General features: G+C 35.8%; 1 protein-coding gene and 1 long non-coding RNA gene across 4 annotated transcripts; both read right to left on the bottom strand.

Annotated features, from left to right (window-relative positions):
* Nucleotides 1-4,966: 4,966 nt before the first annotated feature.
* On the bottom strand, nt 4,967-7,399 carry LOC110899811 (stemmadenine O-acetyltransferase). The gene is made up of 2 exons (XM_022146702.2): nt 7,225-7,399; nt 4,967-6,443 (listed from the first exon to the last, which is right to left on the bottom strand). Exons 1-2 carry the CDS (start codon nt 7,395-7,397, stop codon nt 5,063-5,065), a joined length of 1,554 nt encoding a protein of 517 aa, XP_022002394.2. The 5' UTR covers nt 7,398-7,399; the 3' UTR covers nt 4,967-5,062.
* A 3,851-nt stretch (nt 7,400-11,250) lies between these two features.
* Nucleotides 11,251-13,161, bottom strand: LOC110899812. Of its 3 annotated transcripts, none has more exons than XR_004876394.1 (3): nt 12,652-13,161; nt 11,826-12,536; nt 11,251-11,653 (listed from the first exon to the last, which is right to left on the bottom strand). It is a non-coding gene; the product is annotated as an uncharacterized LOC110899812 (long non-coding RNA). The 3 variants fall into 3 exon arrangements; XR_004876393.1 differs by having other exon boundaries at nt 11,826-12,531; XR_004876395.1 differs by lacking the exon at nt 12,652-13,161 and having other exon boundaries at nt 11,253-11,508; nt 11,609-11,653; nt 11,826-12,170.
* Between the last annotated feature and the right edge of the window lie 4,655 nt (nt 13,162-17,816).

Below are 17,816 nucleotides of genomic sequence, written 5' to 3'. Positions count from 1 at the left end.
TCAAAATGTAAATCAACTAAAAGCGTACAAAAAAGGGGAAAAACATCTTATATCTGAGTGTACCCATTTTCAAGGGAACGTAATCAACTTAAATTTATATTGAGACGTAAATAAATATAAGCACACAGGGGCGGATGTACATTATAGTAAGGGGTGGCGCCCGCTACGGCTTGGCGTTCCGGCGGTAGTGTAAAACTAGTGTAAATTTTGGAAAAATTTGACGATTTTTCGATTTCGTTACCGCTTATTTATAAAACGTTACCGCTTGGCGCGAATCCTAGATCCGCCCTTGTAAGCACGTAAAAAATGATTATAAAGCTTTTATAAAGTTTAATTGTTGTAAGTGTCAATACTAGATGTTGAAGGGTAAAGGCTAAAATAAACAAAAACTTACTAAAAGAAAAAAACGTAATCGACTTTAACTTTATATCGATACGTACATAAATATAAGGACGTAAAAAATGATTATAAAGTTTTTCGAAAGTTGAAAGGTTGTAAGTGTAATAATAAATGTTAAAAGGTAAAAGCTAAAATAAAAAATTCTTACTAAAAGAAAAAAAAAAGGTTAACCAATATCCAACTTATGTTTGTAAGTATATTGAATGAATAAATAAAAAGAAAATTTATTTGTTTTTTATGGCACCATGGTCGTAATTTTTTTTTCTGGCACCAAGGTCGATTGAAATTAAACTGGAAACATAGGAAAATGTCAGGAAAAGACATAAGGGAGTCCGGGGCGCTTTGCAGGGAGGGTTGTGGTGAGATGAGTCCCTGAGCGGGAACACCGTCGTCATCGACTCGGAGAGCCTAATCGGGGAATGGGAGCGGTGGGTATTCACCGATGAGAGATCCATGTTAAAACGGCTATATAGCCGTTATATATATATATATATATATATATATATATATATATATATATATATATATATATATATATATATATATATATAGGATAGGAGTTGGCCAGAAAGTCCAAATTTCCTAAAAAGTGTAAAAAGTCATAAAAACCATAATGTCAACCATAAAACACACCAAAAACCCACAAATAATATGATGAAGATTACTAAAACATCATGTATGTGGGTTTTGTGTTGTGTTTTAGATGTTAAGGCTCTGATTGTGGAATGACAAATATTATTGCGTTTTATGTTGTTTAGCATTGTGTGTTTTATATTCATAGTTCTACGATGGTGTGTTTGAAGTTTTTATGGACTATTAGAGTTTGAATATGGTGTTTTAGTAATATTCATTCTATTATTTGTGAGTTTTAGGTGTGTTTTATGCCTGAAATTATTGTGTTTTATGACTTTTTACACTTTTTAGGAAAAACACACTTTCCGTAGGATCCCCACTCTATATATATATATATATATATATATATATATATATATATATATATATATATATATATATATATATATATATATATATATATAAAATTCTCCTAAACCCTATAAATACTAACCCAATTCAATATTTTTATTTTTCAAACCCAAAACAACTCTCATTATATTACTCTCATAAACACTTCAACTCATCTAATTTTTTTTTACCCAATTTTTAAAAAAAATGGATTCCAAGTTCCCGTTTTTTTATCTCCTGCCCGACTTTCCCGACAATGAAGATTCATCGTCAAGCGATAGTAGTTTAATTTTCTTCCAAAATCTCATCCAACAAGCGGAGCTACTAGACGCGGCATCGTCTAATAAAAAAAGTTGTCCGTCGAGATCGTGTGGGAGGCCACGAAACACTCATGGCCGATTATTTTGCCATAATCCAAAATTTAATACCGGTATTTTTCGTCAGAGGTTTCGTATGTCCAAGTCTTTGTTCCTAAAAATTGTTAGTGACGTGGAAGCGAATAACGAGTGGTTTCAACAGGGCTTGGACGGGAGAATGAAGAAAAGTTTCACGGCGTTGCAAAAGGTTACTTCTGCGATTAAACAACTTGCAACCGGTAACCCACCAGACCAAAACGACGAGTATTTAAATATGGCTGAAAGGACCTCTCGTGAGTGCCTTGAATATTTCTGCGAGACCGTCTGTAGAATGTATGCCGGTGAATTCTTACGTAGACCAACGAGCCACGACGTTGCGCTATTGTAGGCTCATGAGGAGAGACATCACCTACCTGGTATGTTGGGTAGTCTGGATTGTACACACTTCGTCTGGAGAATGTGCCCCACAGAATTGTGTAGACAATATATGAGAGGCGATCATCAATACCCGACAGTTATGTTAGAGGCGGTGGCGTCTCAAGATTTGTGGGTTTGGCATGCTTTTTGTGGCCCGACGGGTTCACAAAACGACACCAACGTGCTCCAACAATCTCCGTTATTTCTTACTCAACGAAACGAAACGAAACGGAACGGCGCCAAATTGTCCATTTCAGGTGAATGACCACTTATACAAACGCGGGTATTATCTTACTGATGGGATCTACCCTAGCTGGTCCGTGTTTGTGAAGTTTTTTCCATATCCTCACATCCCGAATGAAAAAAAGTTCAAGAGACAACACGAGGCCGCAAGAAAAGATGTGGAACGGGCGTTTGGTGTGTTAAAGGCGAAGTGGGGAATACTAAATCGTCCATTGTGTTCCAAAACGGTGAAAAAGATAAGGTCCATCGTGTATACGTGCATTATTTTACATAACATGATTATAAAAGACGACGGAAGGGCGATAGCACCGGTACACATTCAAGATCCTCCAGTCGAACCCGTCTTCGATGATACAGTCGAACCCATCTTCGATGATACAGCTTTTAGCGAGGTCATTGACGAAGAAACACATTGGAGACAAAAACACGATCTCGTTGAGCATCTCGGACGTTTAGATCTACCTCACCTCGAAGTGAATTCCGACGACGAGTAGTTTGTTTTTTTATTTTTCTAGTTTGAATGTAATTTTTATTTTTAATTTAATGAAATGTCTTTTATTAAATTTTATTTAATTTTTATTAATATTTGTTTAATTTATAAACATGCATAATTACAACAAATAAAGAAAACAAGTCCCCCGAGAGAGGAGTGCCGCCATCAAATTGAGGGTATGGGAGGGAGTTGACGTGGCACGTGCTGATTGTGTGTGTGTGTAAGAGAGGTCACTCCCCTAAGAGAGGAGTGCCCCTCTCACCCTAACAAACCAATACGGAAAATACTATTCTCTTGTAGCTAAATTGAAAGCAAAGAAAGCATAACTCTAGAGCCATGTTATTCAAGAATCGAACGTGCGTTTCTTTAAGACTGCGGGGTATGGGGCGGGGGGTTTAGGCGTGGGTGGGCTGAAAACGCCCAAGCCACCACCCCGGGTGGGCATGGGTTTGGGTGTGGCCCCTTTTTCGTGGGTTTGAAGCCGGGCGTGGGGCGGGCTAGCAAGGTGACATGGCAGACTCTCAATGGCTGTGTGTCAACTCATGCCCCCAACCCAAGCTCCCAACTCAAGCCCCACCCCCAACCCAAGCTCCCAACTCAAGCCCCACCATACCCCATGGGCGTGAGTTTTTTTTCCATTTTTTCCCATTCCACGTGTCAACAAATGCCCCAACCCATGCCCCAACCCAAGCCCACCATACCCCACAGTCTAATGAATATAAACTTCTTAATCATAAAACCAAGCTATTATTTTGTTCCAGAATACCGACAATACAACGCAAATATGTAGGTAAAGCGGAAAAAAAATGAATCCATGCTGCCGCCCAAATGGACCAATAAGAGCATACGTAGTGGGGCGCTTTCCCCCTCCATAGCGCCACCAAAACGCCGGCAACACCAAAACTCCGGGCGCTATCAAACGAAAAATGGGGTGTGGCGCAATGATTTTCGCGGCGTGATGTGTGTGTTTTTTTGATTTTTTTTTTATTTTCTGGTTGTTCCCTCATATATATAATGCTTTGTTTTTATTTTGTGTTGTGTTGTGTTGCAGGTAGACATCGAAGAAGAAGGAAGCCAAGGAAGAAGAGGAATATAGGGTTTTTAATTTATGGGCTTTGAGCTGGTTTTGGGCTGGTTTTGTGTTTTGTTTTTATGGGCTCTGGTTTTCCACCAAAATTTGAGTTAATTATTTTAATTTAGTGTAAGGTTTTTTTATTTATTTTATTTTAACGCTTTTTTTTTATTTTATTGTAATCTTTTTTTTATTTAATGAAATGGTTTTTAATTTTATAAAGTTAGAAATTAATTTAAAAAACGAAAATTAATTAATTGAGTAATGATGAGGTAGGGGCTTTATGACTACGGGCTCTAGTGACATAACGCCCCATAAAGCCCCTGTGTGACGTGGCACGACACGTGTCGCATAACGCCCACAAAAGGGCTTTATGACTACACATGGCCTAAATAGAAGGAGACACTGTTGAAATATATGTACATAGTTTTCAATTCAATATTCAAACATATAATATTGTTGTTGATTTTACTTACTGAAAAATATTTGCCATTTTCTAACAGTGTTTTCAATTGTTTTGTATGTTGGGCCTGAGTTTAAGAGATTGGATTGATATCTCTCGTTTTACAAAGTCTTTCTACATGTTGTAGGGCATTTGGTACTGTTAGATTTTAGTATGAGATACGGTCTGTATTTGTGCGATTGAGAGTAGATCTAGTTGATCGTGTATGGTCCGGTAAGGTTTGGTGTAACCTTTGGTTTAATAAAGTTTCTTCAAGTTTTGATCCATGAAATTTGACAGACACTGTAGACATCTCTTGTTATTGTAGCTATATACAAATTATATTATGAATACCAAAAACGAAGGCAAGTAGTTAGGGAAAGTTGCATAGTTACATATAACATTTAAATTACAATAATTATTTATCCTAGACAAGGAAATTCAACTTTTTTTTTCTTTTATTTGTAACAGGTTATGACCTCAGTATGGAATTGTGTGGATGTATATTATATTGTAAGGAATATGTTGTCCTATGTAAATATGTTGCATGGAAGCCCGGAAACATTGAAAAAAAACTCACTGTTTATTCAAACTTTAAGAGTACATAAAAAGATGATAATCAAACTTAACACCTGTACACAGTTTAGAAATATGAAAACACATGAATAAAAATTTGACTACAAAGGACTTGGATTCACTGAAGCAAATGATAGAAGCTCAGGATGACACTTAATATCATCCATCACCTGTTTTTCCAGTGTCACCCAAGCTTCAATTCCCTCATCACAACAAGAATCCACCAACAGGATCCTGTTTGTAAAGATGGGAACATCTTCATTCAGCTGGCTACCAATACATGACCATACCGGCTTTCCCCATCCGAAATCAGCTTCCTTAGTTCCAAGATTACACAGACTCGATGTCATATAATACTCGGTTTTGTAATCAGAAAACGCCTCTTGGGAGTTTCTCAAGCTTTCTACGAACCCAACATATCCGTTTTCGCTTCTCAGTTTATCAACAGATTCAGCGTTAACGGCCTCTATTGCATTCTTCAATTGACTGGCCATAGACGCTACTTCAGGGTTACTACTATCCGAATCGAACTTTGCGTATGCTCCCATGATACCATTTCCAACTGAGTTTTCAGACAACTTTGGTGAACATTTTGACCGAATGTTGACCGGAAGATGTAGAATAGAAGGTTTGGATTGTGTTACATCTGTAACACATTTCCAAAGCATAGCAAGTACAGCCAAGACTCGGCTGACTGGCTGATGTTTAGATGCTTTGGCCTTAAGTTCCCGCAAGGCCAAAGCATTAAAAACAAATCTTGTAGTTGCCGATTTCCCATGCTTTAAAAAAGCTGGGGAAGTCTTCAAATACCATATCGGAATGTATGGTGAAAATGGCAACTGCGGATTTTGTGGGAACGTCAAAGACCCCACAAAGCTAGGATAAACCCGATTAGGATCTTGTCGGGCTATCGAACTCCAAGTATTCATGAATATCATACTGCTACGTCCATCTGCAAATCTATGATTATGTTGCACGGTAATAGAAACACCACCACATTTAAAGTGATTAACTTGCACCATTGAAACATAATATCCCAAAACTTGTTCACTCGAATCAACAACTGGTATCAATTGTTGCAAAAAATTGTTATCCGGTTTCTTAAGCACATTATCGAGCCGATCATCAACTCTTGTTTCAACGTAATACACGCCATCATCGTTACAGTCGACATGAAGCTCACTAGCTACCTTTCCAGCAAACGGGTAGATTCGGGTTAAGGTTTCTGATAATGATCGCTTCAAATGATTTGATCGAGCCTGTATGACAGCTTCCTCTACATTCTTATTATCGTTATCAGTAGGATTCTTGTAGAAGAACATCAAGGGATTGTATATAGGGGCTTCGACCTGATCAAGGATGGAAAGCTTGTAACATCTAAGGTTTTGAGGTGTTGGAGATGATGGTTTTATGTGTTCTCTGGAAAAAACTTCAACTCTAATGGCATCCCGTTCATCATCCTTCATGTGTGATTCATTATAGCTACATGAGTTGAATTAATGAAAAATCAATATAACAACTTACAAAAAGAAAACGAAGCATATACGATTTTTTATTTTATTTATTGTTTTAAAAAAATCATAATGTGTAACGGGTGCCACATTAACACCACGCCCATGGAACACTGTCTTTTTTAGTTTTGTCCTGTCAATGTATTCTAGAAGTTCGCTTGCAATGACAATATTTGGTGTCAAATTTATTTGAAGTCTGCCACCCGTAATTAGCGAACTCTCTAGAAACCAAAACACTTAAAGAATCTATTAAAAACAATAATCATTTTGCTAAAACACCTAGAAATATAATAACTACATATGTATATAGAAAAAGTGTATCGTACAAAAAGTCTTAACGTACGCTGTGTATGCGATGACAAGTTCTCATGTTATAAACCCGTAGATGAAATATCGCATGTTATAAAAACGAAAGTTCGCACGTTCAAAAAACTAAAATTCGCATGTTCAAAACAAATACTATTTCGCATGTTGTGTTTAAAAGTCGAATGTTGTTAAGGAAACCCAATTCCGCATGTTAGTTTACTAGATTTCGCATGTTGATACCCAAATTCGCATGTTAGTTACTAGATTTCGCATGTTGATACCCAAATTCGCATGTTAGTTACTAGATTTCGCATGTTGATAATGCATCGCGTACACATTGTACGTTAACCGGCTCCTCTCTCTCTCTATATATATATAGGTATAGAAGTTTAGAACCATGTTAATTAAGCAAGGGTAAAACTAAGAGTGGTGTTATGAAGCTATACCTGCTGGTAGTATCTAGAAGATTTGCTTGAGTTGACATAAACCAATGGTGTTTCTGCTGTGGTGGCGTTCTGTCAGATACGGTGGTAATGCTGCGGGAGAAGACATAACCACCATATCGGTGATGGTGGTAAGATACCAGTCGTGAGGATGAAGAGGATAAAGTGGAGATCATGAAACGCCTCATGGTGTTGTTTTTGAGTGTTTGATCCCAAATGACCACTTCTCTATTTATAGGTAATTTATACGACAGCTGGCTTATTTCACAAATTATTTTGAACTTTAAATATTCACCACGTTTGATTTGATTGAATTAAAAATTAATAGCATATCACATTAAAAAAAGAGATCGATGGTCAAACTAAGCATGATATATTGGGATCCTTAGTGAGATATGCACATGGTTCAGTCAGCTTATTTCGAGATATTGCAAGATTTTATAGGTTTTGTTTATCGCGGAAAATGGAAGCTTGTTTGTACGACAAGTAGTTTTATCTCATGATTCTTCATATTAAAAAAGTGAAATCTTAAGGTGAATAAGGCTTAAAAACTATTAGGTTCTCACTTCGATTCTTATAAAGGGTTTTTATTAGATTTATTGTGTTTACTTTTGAATTGGTGTGTATGCATTATTGCTTTGTGGAGATGGATATGATCATGTGGTTCCGCTAATAACACGATAATACTTCAGTGGTGCGTCAGTAATTCAAATATGTCGATAAAAAACATATATGCTAAGAAAATTCTATTTAATACAATTCACTTATATTAATAAGAAAAAATAACAAATCTAGGCGCTAATAACCATATCTTAACAATTTTAGATGCTCTATGTTGTCAAAATAGAGAAGTTACTTTCTTGTTTTTGAAAACGACATGTTGATAGAAATAAGGACGAGAGAGAGAGGACTACTGGGGGATGAATCGAATGAGGGAGATCAAATGATACAGCGAAGGAGATAGACTGAAGGTTGTTAAACTAAATAGTCGATCATTATGGGTTTCTTGCTATGTGAGACGTTCGAGGACGGGGATGGAAAAATAAAAGGTGGATAATTGGGAGGAGGGAAGTATAAAGATATATAGTAAAATACCGTACTTGTTGAATTAAATTACTATACTTGAAGAATTGATGTAGCTAACATAAAACTATTCACTATTTTAGGCTTTCAGGTATATTTTACGCCACTATACATTAATGGTGTCATGTGGAAGGGCGTTAAATATCACTCCCTAAAGCGTTAATAGCGTTAAAAGAGTAATTCGTAGTTAACCTATTAACAAGCGTGAAAAACTCTTGGGTGGTCCTTTACACACGCCCAAAGAATTGAACATGTATTTTTAGAGCGGCATTAACTGAGGGGGGGCACTTTTTTAAGGGGCGTGAAGAGCATTATGGGGGATGTGGTTGTTAAAGATGTATACGTGGAATAAATGGGCGTTAGAGTATACCCAATGACCATAGAGATTTCAAAGAAGCAATCTAATTTCTTTCATTATTATTATTTTCTCTATATTTTGGAGATAAGATATGCATAGAGACTCCAATGAGAGTGCTCTAATGAGTAATGGATTCAGTTAATGCTTCAAACTAATTCTATTTTTGTTTCCTAATAACAACGATCCTTTTTATAAGTCACTACTATATGAATCAGTGACAAAAAAAGGAAATATTTACTAAATCCATGACTCATTAGAGAACTCCCATTCGAGTTTTTACCTATATATTATCTCCAAAATATAAAGAAAATAATAATGCTCCATTGAAATCTTTAGTTTTATAGTAGCTAGAGTAATTTTTCAAGTATAGTAATTTAATTCTTCAGGTACAATATTTTATTATGAATTATATTTATCTCCTAGAGTTGCATCTTTCTGAGGACATGGTCCAAGATAGGACTTCGTGAAGGCATAGGATTAGGGTTAAGGACTTCTAGAGGATATTCCAGTAAGGTCTTAGGGGTATTTTAGGGACGTAGGTTTTTCTTATTCTTTAAGTGTCTTTACCGGTGATTGATCTCTTGTGTTTGCCGGAATGAGGTTGTATGTTATTATACATGATTTACATTATACTGTGTACCTCTGATCACTTTCTTGGTATAGGTGACTTCTTTTTTCTATATTCTATTTGTCTATATTCTTTGACTTGATGTGTTGGTATGCCGTTCGTTTGGAGTCGAGGGACTCTTCTGGAAGCAGCCTCTCTATCCCCAGGAATAGAGGCAAGATCTGTCTACATCCCACCCTCCCCAGTCCCTATAAGTAGCTTTGCTATTTGTGGGATTTACTAGGTATGGTTGTTGTTGTTGTTATATTTATCTCCTCCCTATAATCCTATCTTTTATTTCCTCTTCCCGCTCATCTTAGTAATTTAATTCTTCAGATACAATATTTTACGATGGATCTCTATACTTCTCTCCTCCCAATTATCCCATCTTTTATGTTTCCTTTCCCACTAGCAAGGAACTTCATAATCAATCGACCTTTTAGGTTAACAACCTTCAGTCAATCTCCTTCCAGGTTTCATTTAATCTCCTTCGTCCGATTCATCTCCCTCTTGTCCTAATTCATCCACAGGTAGGTTTTAAAAAACAAGAACTAACACTAACTCTTTTATTACTCTACTAGCTTGCAAATCCGTGTATTACATGGGTTGAATATCGAAAAAATGTAAATTATAAATTTCTATATAATCCATATCACTCGGTTAAAAAATATAATAATATTACAAATCTTATACATTTATAATTTATGAATTTTATCATACGGGTTGTGGAAATATAAACTCTAATAAATGTAAGTTTAAAATATTGAACAAAGAATTGATGTTACATTTTTATAAATTTATTCTGTGAGAATGTTGGGTAGAAGAAATGAGGATTCGGGGTTCATTTTAATATATGACTTTAAAAGCCAAAATATATAATAATTACAATAATTGTTTGTGAATATGTAAATGATATATAATAATCATCATAACTGTTTGTGAATATGTGAATGATGTTTGTTATTATTGTTCTTTTTAGCCCCATTATTGACAGGTAACTATTTGCATAAATTATTATTATTATTATTATTATTATTATTATTATTATTATTATTATTATTATTATTATTATTATTATTATTATTATTATTAATATTATTTTTATTATTATTATAATAAGTATTGTTATTATTATAATTATTATTATTTTTATTTAAAAACAGGTTAAATATAAAAAATGTAAATTATAAATTTCTATATAAATCTTATCACACCGTTAAAAGTATAATAATACAATCGTATACATTCATAGTTTATGAATTTTATCGTACGTGTTGAGGAAATATAAATTCTAATCGTATAAAAATTTGTAACATGATTAATATATGAAATAATATTATAAGCTTATTACACGATTGAATACAGTTTATTTCTATGGGTATATTAATTGTTTTATATATTACAATATTATTTACATTTTCTTGTGATAAATTCAATCGTTTTGTATTTATAAGATTTATGTCGAGGTGGCATATTATAAATTAAAATTATAATGTTATTGTTCGTCAGAACCCTTACGAACACGAACACAATGATAAACTACGAACAATCGAATGAGTAACTGTATTGAATGTGAAAGTATAAGTGATTCTGATGTTTACAATTAAAACATACAAACCCTATTTATACTAAACTAAAAGGTGCGAGTTGTCACGGCCCCCGACCCGGTTTTACCCGTTTCAGGAGCCGTGGGACAGAAATCCTGCGGTATTTAAATTTTAGGCGACAGCAGAAGTCTTGTAAAACAGGATCTTTCAATAATTTAATCTGCCCGTTTTATAACTTTAGGGATAAATTCCCGTAAGGATAAATTACACTTTTCATCCTTTATGTATGTATTAGATTGCAATGGATACCCTTTAATTTTAATAATTACAGTCAAGGTCCTTTTTTTGTTAAGAGCATTACACCCTTGGTCCTTTAACACTAACCCAGTTAAAACTATCAGTTAAATTTGATCATGTGAAAGGCATATGAGGGCATTTCGGTCATTGTATTTAAAAGTATATTTATAAATAAATAAACAACTTTAAAAACACAAAAAACAAAAAACTTTCCATCCTATCAGATCTAATTACAATCCTTCCCCACATATTTTTGTTTCTAGAATATCAATTGCTAGTTGCTACCTTGTTCTTTCATTCCATTTGCTGCAAGTTTTGAGCACCCAAGCATTTGAATGCCCCTCTCTCTACCCGACAACCTACCAAAATTTCTTCACTAAACTGAGGATTCAAACCTAATCAAATTCATCCAATTTTTTTTTCATTAAATTACAACTCAATGCCCTTATAATAAACCTACCAGATACACAAACATCATCTGCAGAAGAAACTCACCTGATTCAACAAACTTAACAGCAACTTCAACCTCTTAATTATATTCTGCAGTTAAAATTTCACATCAAATTCTCAAAACTCAAGAGTAACTTTTGGAATTGACATATGGTAGAAGAACAAAACAAAACGGCATGTACACACAAGAAATCAACATTAAAAATTGTAAATTCTTCATCTAGAACACAAGTAAATGGAGTATTTATCATGTGAAATTAACCTTCGAGTAAACACAATGATTAAATAGGTATGAACCCATGACAAAGGATTTCAATAACAGCGTTCTTCCGACGTGGCGGCGATTCCGGAAAATTACATTGTCTTCTTTGATACCCCACAGCGTTCTTCCGGCGTGGCGGCGATTCCGAAACCATCCTTCTCTTTCAGCCTCTCTCTCTAACTTAAGGTCAGGTGGTGGTGGTGACGGCGACGGTGGTGGTGATAATTACAGTCACAAATCGACACTGTGTTTTTGGGTTACAGCGAAGGGCATGTGGTGGTGGGTTTTGAGAGAGAAAGGGGGTGATATACAGAGATGGTTTTGAGAGAGAAAGGGGGTTAGGTCTGATTTGTTTTATTGTTTAATTTTTTTAGAGTTAAATGCCCGGATAGTCCCTGTGGTTTGGACTTTTTTCATCTTTAGTCCCTAACTTTCTAAAATTACAGCTATAGTCCCCAAGTTTTTCAATTTCGTTCCCAGATAGTCCCTGGCACGGATGGAGGTTAGTCTTTTCAGTTAAGTGGGTGTGAAATGACTTAAATACCCTTAATATTAAAAAAATAACTTTAAATCAATAACCACCTTCAATCCAAACACACCTCTTCTTCCTCATATTCAGATTCATCTTCAATCCAAACATACATCTTCTTCCAAATTCTTTACCACCATCTCCATCTTTCACCACCACCATTCACCGTGCCCTTGCCTATCCTTGTTATCAGTGTTGTTGTAAATATGGGGATCCCCATCAAAATGAGATTTTAAATATAAAAAAAGTTTCAACAGTGGGGTTTAAACTTTTAAATCGAAATTGATAAATGGGTACCTGCAGAGGGGGACTTTGCATGATGTATCGGGTGATTGATCACAAATTGAGGAGTGGAGTTTGAAGAGCTGCCACATACGTTTACACCGAACACAACCTCCGTTAACTCTCTTCTTGCAACCTTCTGTGCAGATATGGTATAAAAAATCCATGGCTTCACTTAGTTGGAAATACAAAGTTTGTGCTTGCAGATGCTTCTTAGTACTCTTCTCCTCTGCACATTTAGATCACATTCAACAATCAGCAAATAACAAATTACAGCTTTCAGATAATCAGAATTAGGTCTGTTGATATAGCTCGTGAATCAAGACTTGCTTAAAGCTCGTTTAGAATAAGTTCACTTGAAATCGGCTCCAGAATAACGAGGTAGCGACAATTCGGAGTGAAGGGTGGGGTATGGTGGTGAAAGGTGGATGGTGGTGGTGGTGAAAGGTGGAGATGGTGGTGAAGAATTAGGAAGAAGATGTGTGTTTGGATTGAAGATGAATCTATGAGGAAGAAGAGGTGTGTTTGGATTGAAGATGGTTATTGTTTTAAAGTTTCTTTTTTAATATAAAGGGTATTTAGGTCATTTCACATCCACTTAACTGAAAAGACTAACCTCCATCCGTGCCAGGGACTATCCGGGAACAAAATTGAAAAACTTGGGGACTATAGCTGTAATTTTAAAAAGTTAGGGACTAAAGGTGAAAAAAGTCCAAACCACAGGGACTATCCGGGCATTTAACTCATTTTTTTAGATAAATAAATGAGTAAAATTACCAATCTATCCTTATGTGCAAAACATATTTTATATTTAACTGAAAATTTTAACCATGTTAGGGTTAAAGGATGTAAAGTGTAATGGATTTCGCAAATAAAGGACTGTGACTGTAATTATTAAAGTTAAAGGGTATCCATTGCAATCCGGTATATACATAAAGGACGAAAAGTGTAATTTATCCTTCCCGTAATTTACAATAATGTGATTTCCCAGGGAAATCTTTATTTTTTCAAAACATGTTTCTTTTATTTATTTACACTGAGCCACTTTTCTAAGCTGGGAGTGCTTCACGGCACTTCTCTTTCTTTGCTCACAACATATCACCTGAAACATGTTTGAAAAAGGTTTTATCAGCGGGGAAATACTGAGTGAATCATTCATTTTACTAAAACGACACATTAGTTATAATTCACAGTATTAAGAGCGATTACAATGTTTCCGCTTATCAAACCAACTACCCACGGTACTTTATCACTCGACCCACTGGCCCACCTGTCCAGTGGTGTCTGTGATTATGGTCATATCACCCATTGGCTGCCCCAATGTTGAAGATTATCAAGTAATGTTTACAAAACCCCACATACCGGCTGTAACTTGGTGATTACAAAGACTTAATCCCTGTAATTATAACTTTGAAAATAACTTGGAGTTTTGTAAAACAGTTGTTAAAAAGAGAATGACTCACATTGCAGATTTTACGAGCAGAGTTTAAGCCTTACTGATTTGCCTGTGATTGACCTAATTTAATTAACAATGCACACACAAACGGGTTAGTAACTAATTCAGCAGTTACGTCAATTCACGAGATTAAACCCTCACAACAATTAATAAGTGCAATACTTAATAATTCAAGGGATTCACAACGAATGACAGAGCATAGTCCGAATTCGAACAACACTCAAACATTCAAGTCGAAATCACAATGAATAACAAAGTATCAGCTCAATTTGAGCAGCACTCAGACAATCGTTGGATAGTTATAATCGATCGGACGTTGAATCGTAATAGCGATCGAGTTATTACCCTGATTGCGGCAGCACCTCGTGATCGTGTGTGTTTAATTGTACGGTAACTGATCTAATTTGACGTACACAGAGAGTTTGTGCGTCGTTTCAACTTCTTCAGGCAAGTCCCAATGTCTGCTATTTATAGTAATTTTTGAGACTTGCTTACGGACCGTAAGCCCTTTCCCTTGCGGTCCGTAAGCTAAGCAGTCTAATTCATAGGCTGCCTAGGCTCGGGACTAGCTTTGGTGATTCAAAAATTTGGCCAATCAGATGCTAGCAACGTTTTTAATAGATAATTATTCAACTAGGGTTTGCCCCCCTTGAGTTTTAGGGGCCCTGATCCTGATTCCGATTGTTCTGAAAATTTTAGGGCTAATGCAGAATTACTTGGGTGTCTCAATTAGGGTTTTCTTATTGACTAATTATCGTCCTAATTATTGATTTTAGTGACAGTTGTTACACGAGTGAACCATCGCGTCTCCTCTGGAATCATCGCGTCTCTCCTTGTTTCTCTTGATTGCCGCCCTTTGTGAAGAGTCGTGACTCATTGTTGAATAGACGGATCAATGCTTCCAATAGAGACCATGCCTTCCAATCAACATGAGCATGCCCTTCTTTATACGTGTGACCATGCCTTTGTTTTTGCTCCCTTTAGGAACGTCGCAACCATCTGATGCATCGCCTCCTTTGGTATGTTGGTTGTAATCTTTAGTTCTTGACACAATACACCCTTATACTATATACTATTCACATAATGACCCCTATATTTAGTTTAAACATCAATATTCCCCCTTAAACTAAATATAGTTTAGCGAAGGTCTTCAACTTGCTTGACTTGCAATAGCATTGGTTCTTCTTCCAACTCGAGATGAGCCTCTTCGTCCTTCTCTTTTTCTTCATCTTTTCGCTTGCTACATTTGTATGCGAAGTGACCGAATTCACCACATTCGTAGCATTGAACTCGCTCTTGTCTCTATTTCCTCGATCGATATTTCATACTCTTCTTCTTCTGAACGAACTTCATCCACGTCCTCTGCCATGATCTTGATCGCCACGTCCTTTTGCATGATGCCAATTTCCGGAATGATTGTCAGAACTTGCCATTAAGAGATTATTGTTCTCCGGTTCGTTTTGGCTCTTGAGGCGTTCTTCAAATGTTGTAATCCTACCCACTGCTTCTTCAAACGTCATTTTATCTATTTCTGAATACTGCTCGATGGATGCTACAATCGGTAGAAACTTCTTCGAAACAGAGATAAACAATTTCCTTACAATCTTCTTATCTTTAATGGTGGTAGCAAGGGTTGGATTTTATACCACCCAACTTGCTTGCGAAACGACTTATTCTTTCGTTTTCTCCCATCTTTAAGGCTTCTAATTCACTTCACAAAGTTTGAAGATGCGCTTTCTGAACCATATCGGCTCCAAGATATCGAACTTTGATTGCATCCCAAACTTCTTTTGCACTCTCGTATTGCGTAACTTGCATTAGAATATCTCCCGGCAACGTTTGGAAGATCATTGCTTTCGTTGTATGCACCTTTTTGTCATCTACCCCTTCTTTTGAAACAACCGTATCCCAAAGACTATATGCCTTCAAGATCGTTTCCATTAGAACTGGCCGCCGAGTATAATTCAATTCAGTCAACTTTGGGCATTGAAGGGATATATTTTCTTGCTCTCGAATTGACGTTGACTTGCTTTTGTTGTCGTCTCTTCCTGACATACTTCCTTTCTGATTTGCTTTCTTAGAATTTTTTTGTACTATCATCCTTGCTTTACTTCAATCTTTTTCTTGCTTGCACCACACTGGATTTTCAACATGCTCGCACCACACAGGTTTTTGATTGCCACACAGTTCTTCTTTGCCACACAGGTCTTTCTTTCTTGCTTTGCCAAACAGGTCTTGTCACCACGAAGGTTCTTGCACCACGAAGGTTATGTACCACGAAGGTTGTATCACGAAGGTATTGTACCATGACGGATTTTTTTTCATCACGAAGGATTTGTACCACATAGGATTTTGTACCACACAGGATTTTGTAACACACAGGATTTTCTCGAATTTCTAGCTTGCTATTCGTTTTGAATTTAGTTCTTTTCTAAAACTTATTTTATGTTCCTTTTGAAAAACAGATTTAATTCGAGATTGAATTTCAAAAAGAATTCAAACGAACGAAATCTTTGATTGCAATCAATCAATTAATAAAACTGCAATTCAATTTTGAAACGAAGAAAAAAACCTTAAAAAATAAAATTTGAGAGAACCTGGTTATGGTGTTCCAATCGGCTTCTTCTTTTTCTTCCCAGATTTGAAACGTGTGCTCTGATACCACTATTGGTTAGAACCCTTACGAACACAAACACAATGATAAACTACGAACATTCGAATGAATAATTATATTGAATGTGAAAGTATAAGTGATTCTGATAATTACAATTGAAACATACAAACCCTATTAATACCAAACTAAAAGGTGCGAGTGAACCATCGCGTCTCTTCTTGTTTCTCTTTATTGTCGCCCTTTGTAAAGAGTCGTGACTCCTTGACGTGCTCATGCTTCCAATAGACGTGACCATGCCTTCTCATCAACAAGACCATGCCCTTCTTTATACGTCACCATGCCTTTATTTTTGCGTCCTTTTGGAATGTCGCAACCATCTGATCAGTGGCGGACCCAAGAATTTTTCCTGGGGGTGCGGAATATTTTAAAGATTTTAAGCCCCTTTCCGTATAAAAAAAAAACTCGATTCATAGCGGGTCGGGTCATGTAAGACAAAAGAACATCAAACTAAAATTTATATAATCATCAAAAACACGTCAAACATCATTACAACCATATTTAAAATTTTGCCCTGCAGGTTTTCATTTTTTTAAATCTATCCAAAACATTATCTAGAGATACTAAACACACCATAAGTTCATTACATTCCTACTCATGGCTCCTGGCACATATAAATCGCTCCATAAGTTCATAGAACAACTCTAAACACATAAACAAAATAAACAATCATGTTCAAGCATAATCCATAATTTTCAATTTTATTTTCAAACATTCAAGCCCTAGTATTAAATGTTGATTACTTGTAACTAATTAATTAACAAACAAAGCTATAAATAAAACAAAAAATCATTTAACTACAAGTCTAGAACAACTAAAAAAACATAAAAATATCAAACCCTTAAACATCTATATTTTCTCCTAAACATCACAGAAGACAACAAAAAAAAAATCAATAAAGAAACCATACTAGTTCTATATCGAAATTCTGGCGTAATATGGGTCGGTCTTGCCAGAATTTTGGTTTTTCCAGCAAAAAATGTCGTCCAGTCGTGAGCAGTGGTGTCAAGTCGCTGGAGGTTTTTTTTTGGCGGGATTTGGAATTGGAATGGG

The sequence above is a fragment of the Helianthus annuus genome, chromosome 13 (assembly GCF_002127325.2).
Source record: "Helianthus annuus cultivar XRQ/B chromosome 13, HanXRQr2.0-SUNRISE, whole genome shotgun sequence".
Classification (NCBI taxonomy): Eukaryota; Viridiplantae; Streptophyta; class Magnoliopsida; order Asterales; family Asteraceae; genus Helianthus; species Helianthus annuus.
The sequence above is the reverse complement of the archived record's forward strand: the minus strand, read 5'-3'. Positions and strand labels throughout refer to the sequence as shown.

Coding starts and splice junctions, on each gene's coding strand:
- LOC110899811 (XM_022146702.2), bottom strand. CDS start 7,397: ATGATCTCCACTTTATCCTCTTCATCCTCACGACTGGTATCTTACCAC. Junction 6,444..7,224: donor CTTCTAGATACTACCAGCAG/GTATAGCTTCAT, acceptor CAACTCATGTAG/CTATAATGAATCACACATGA.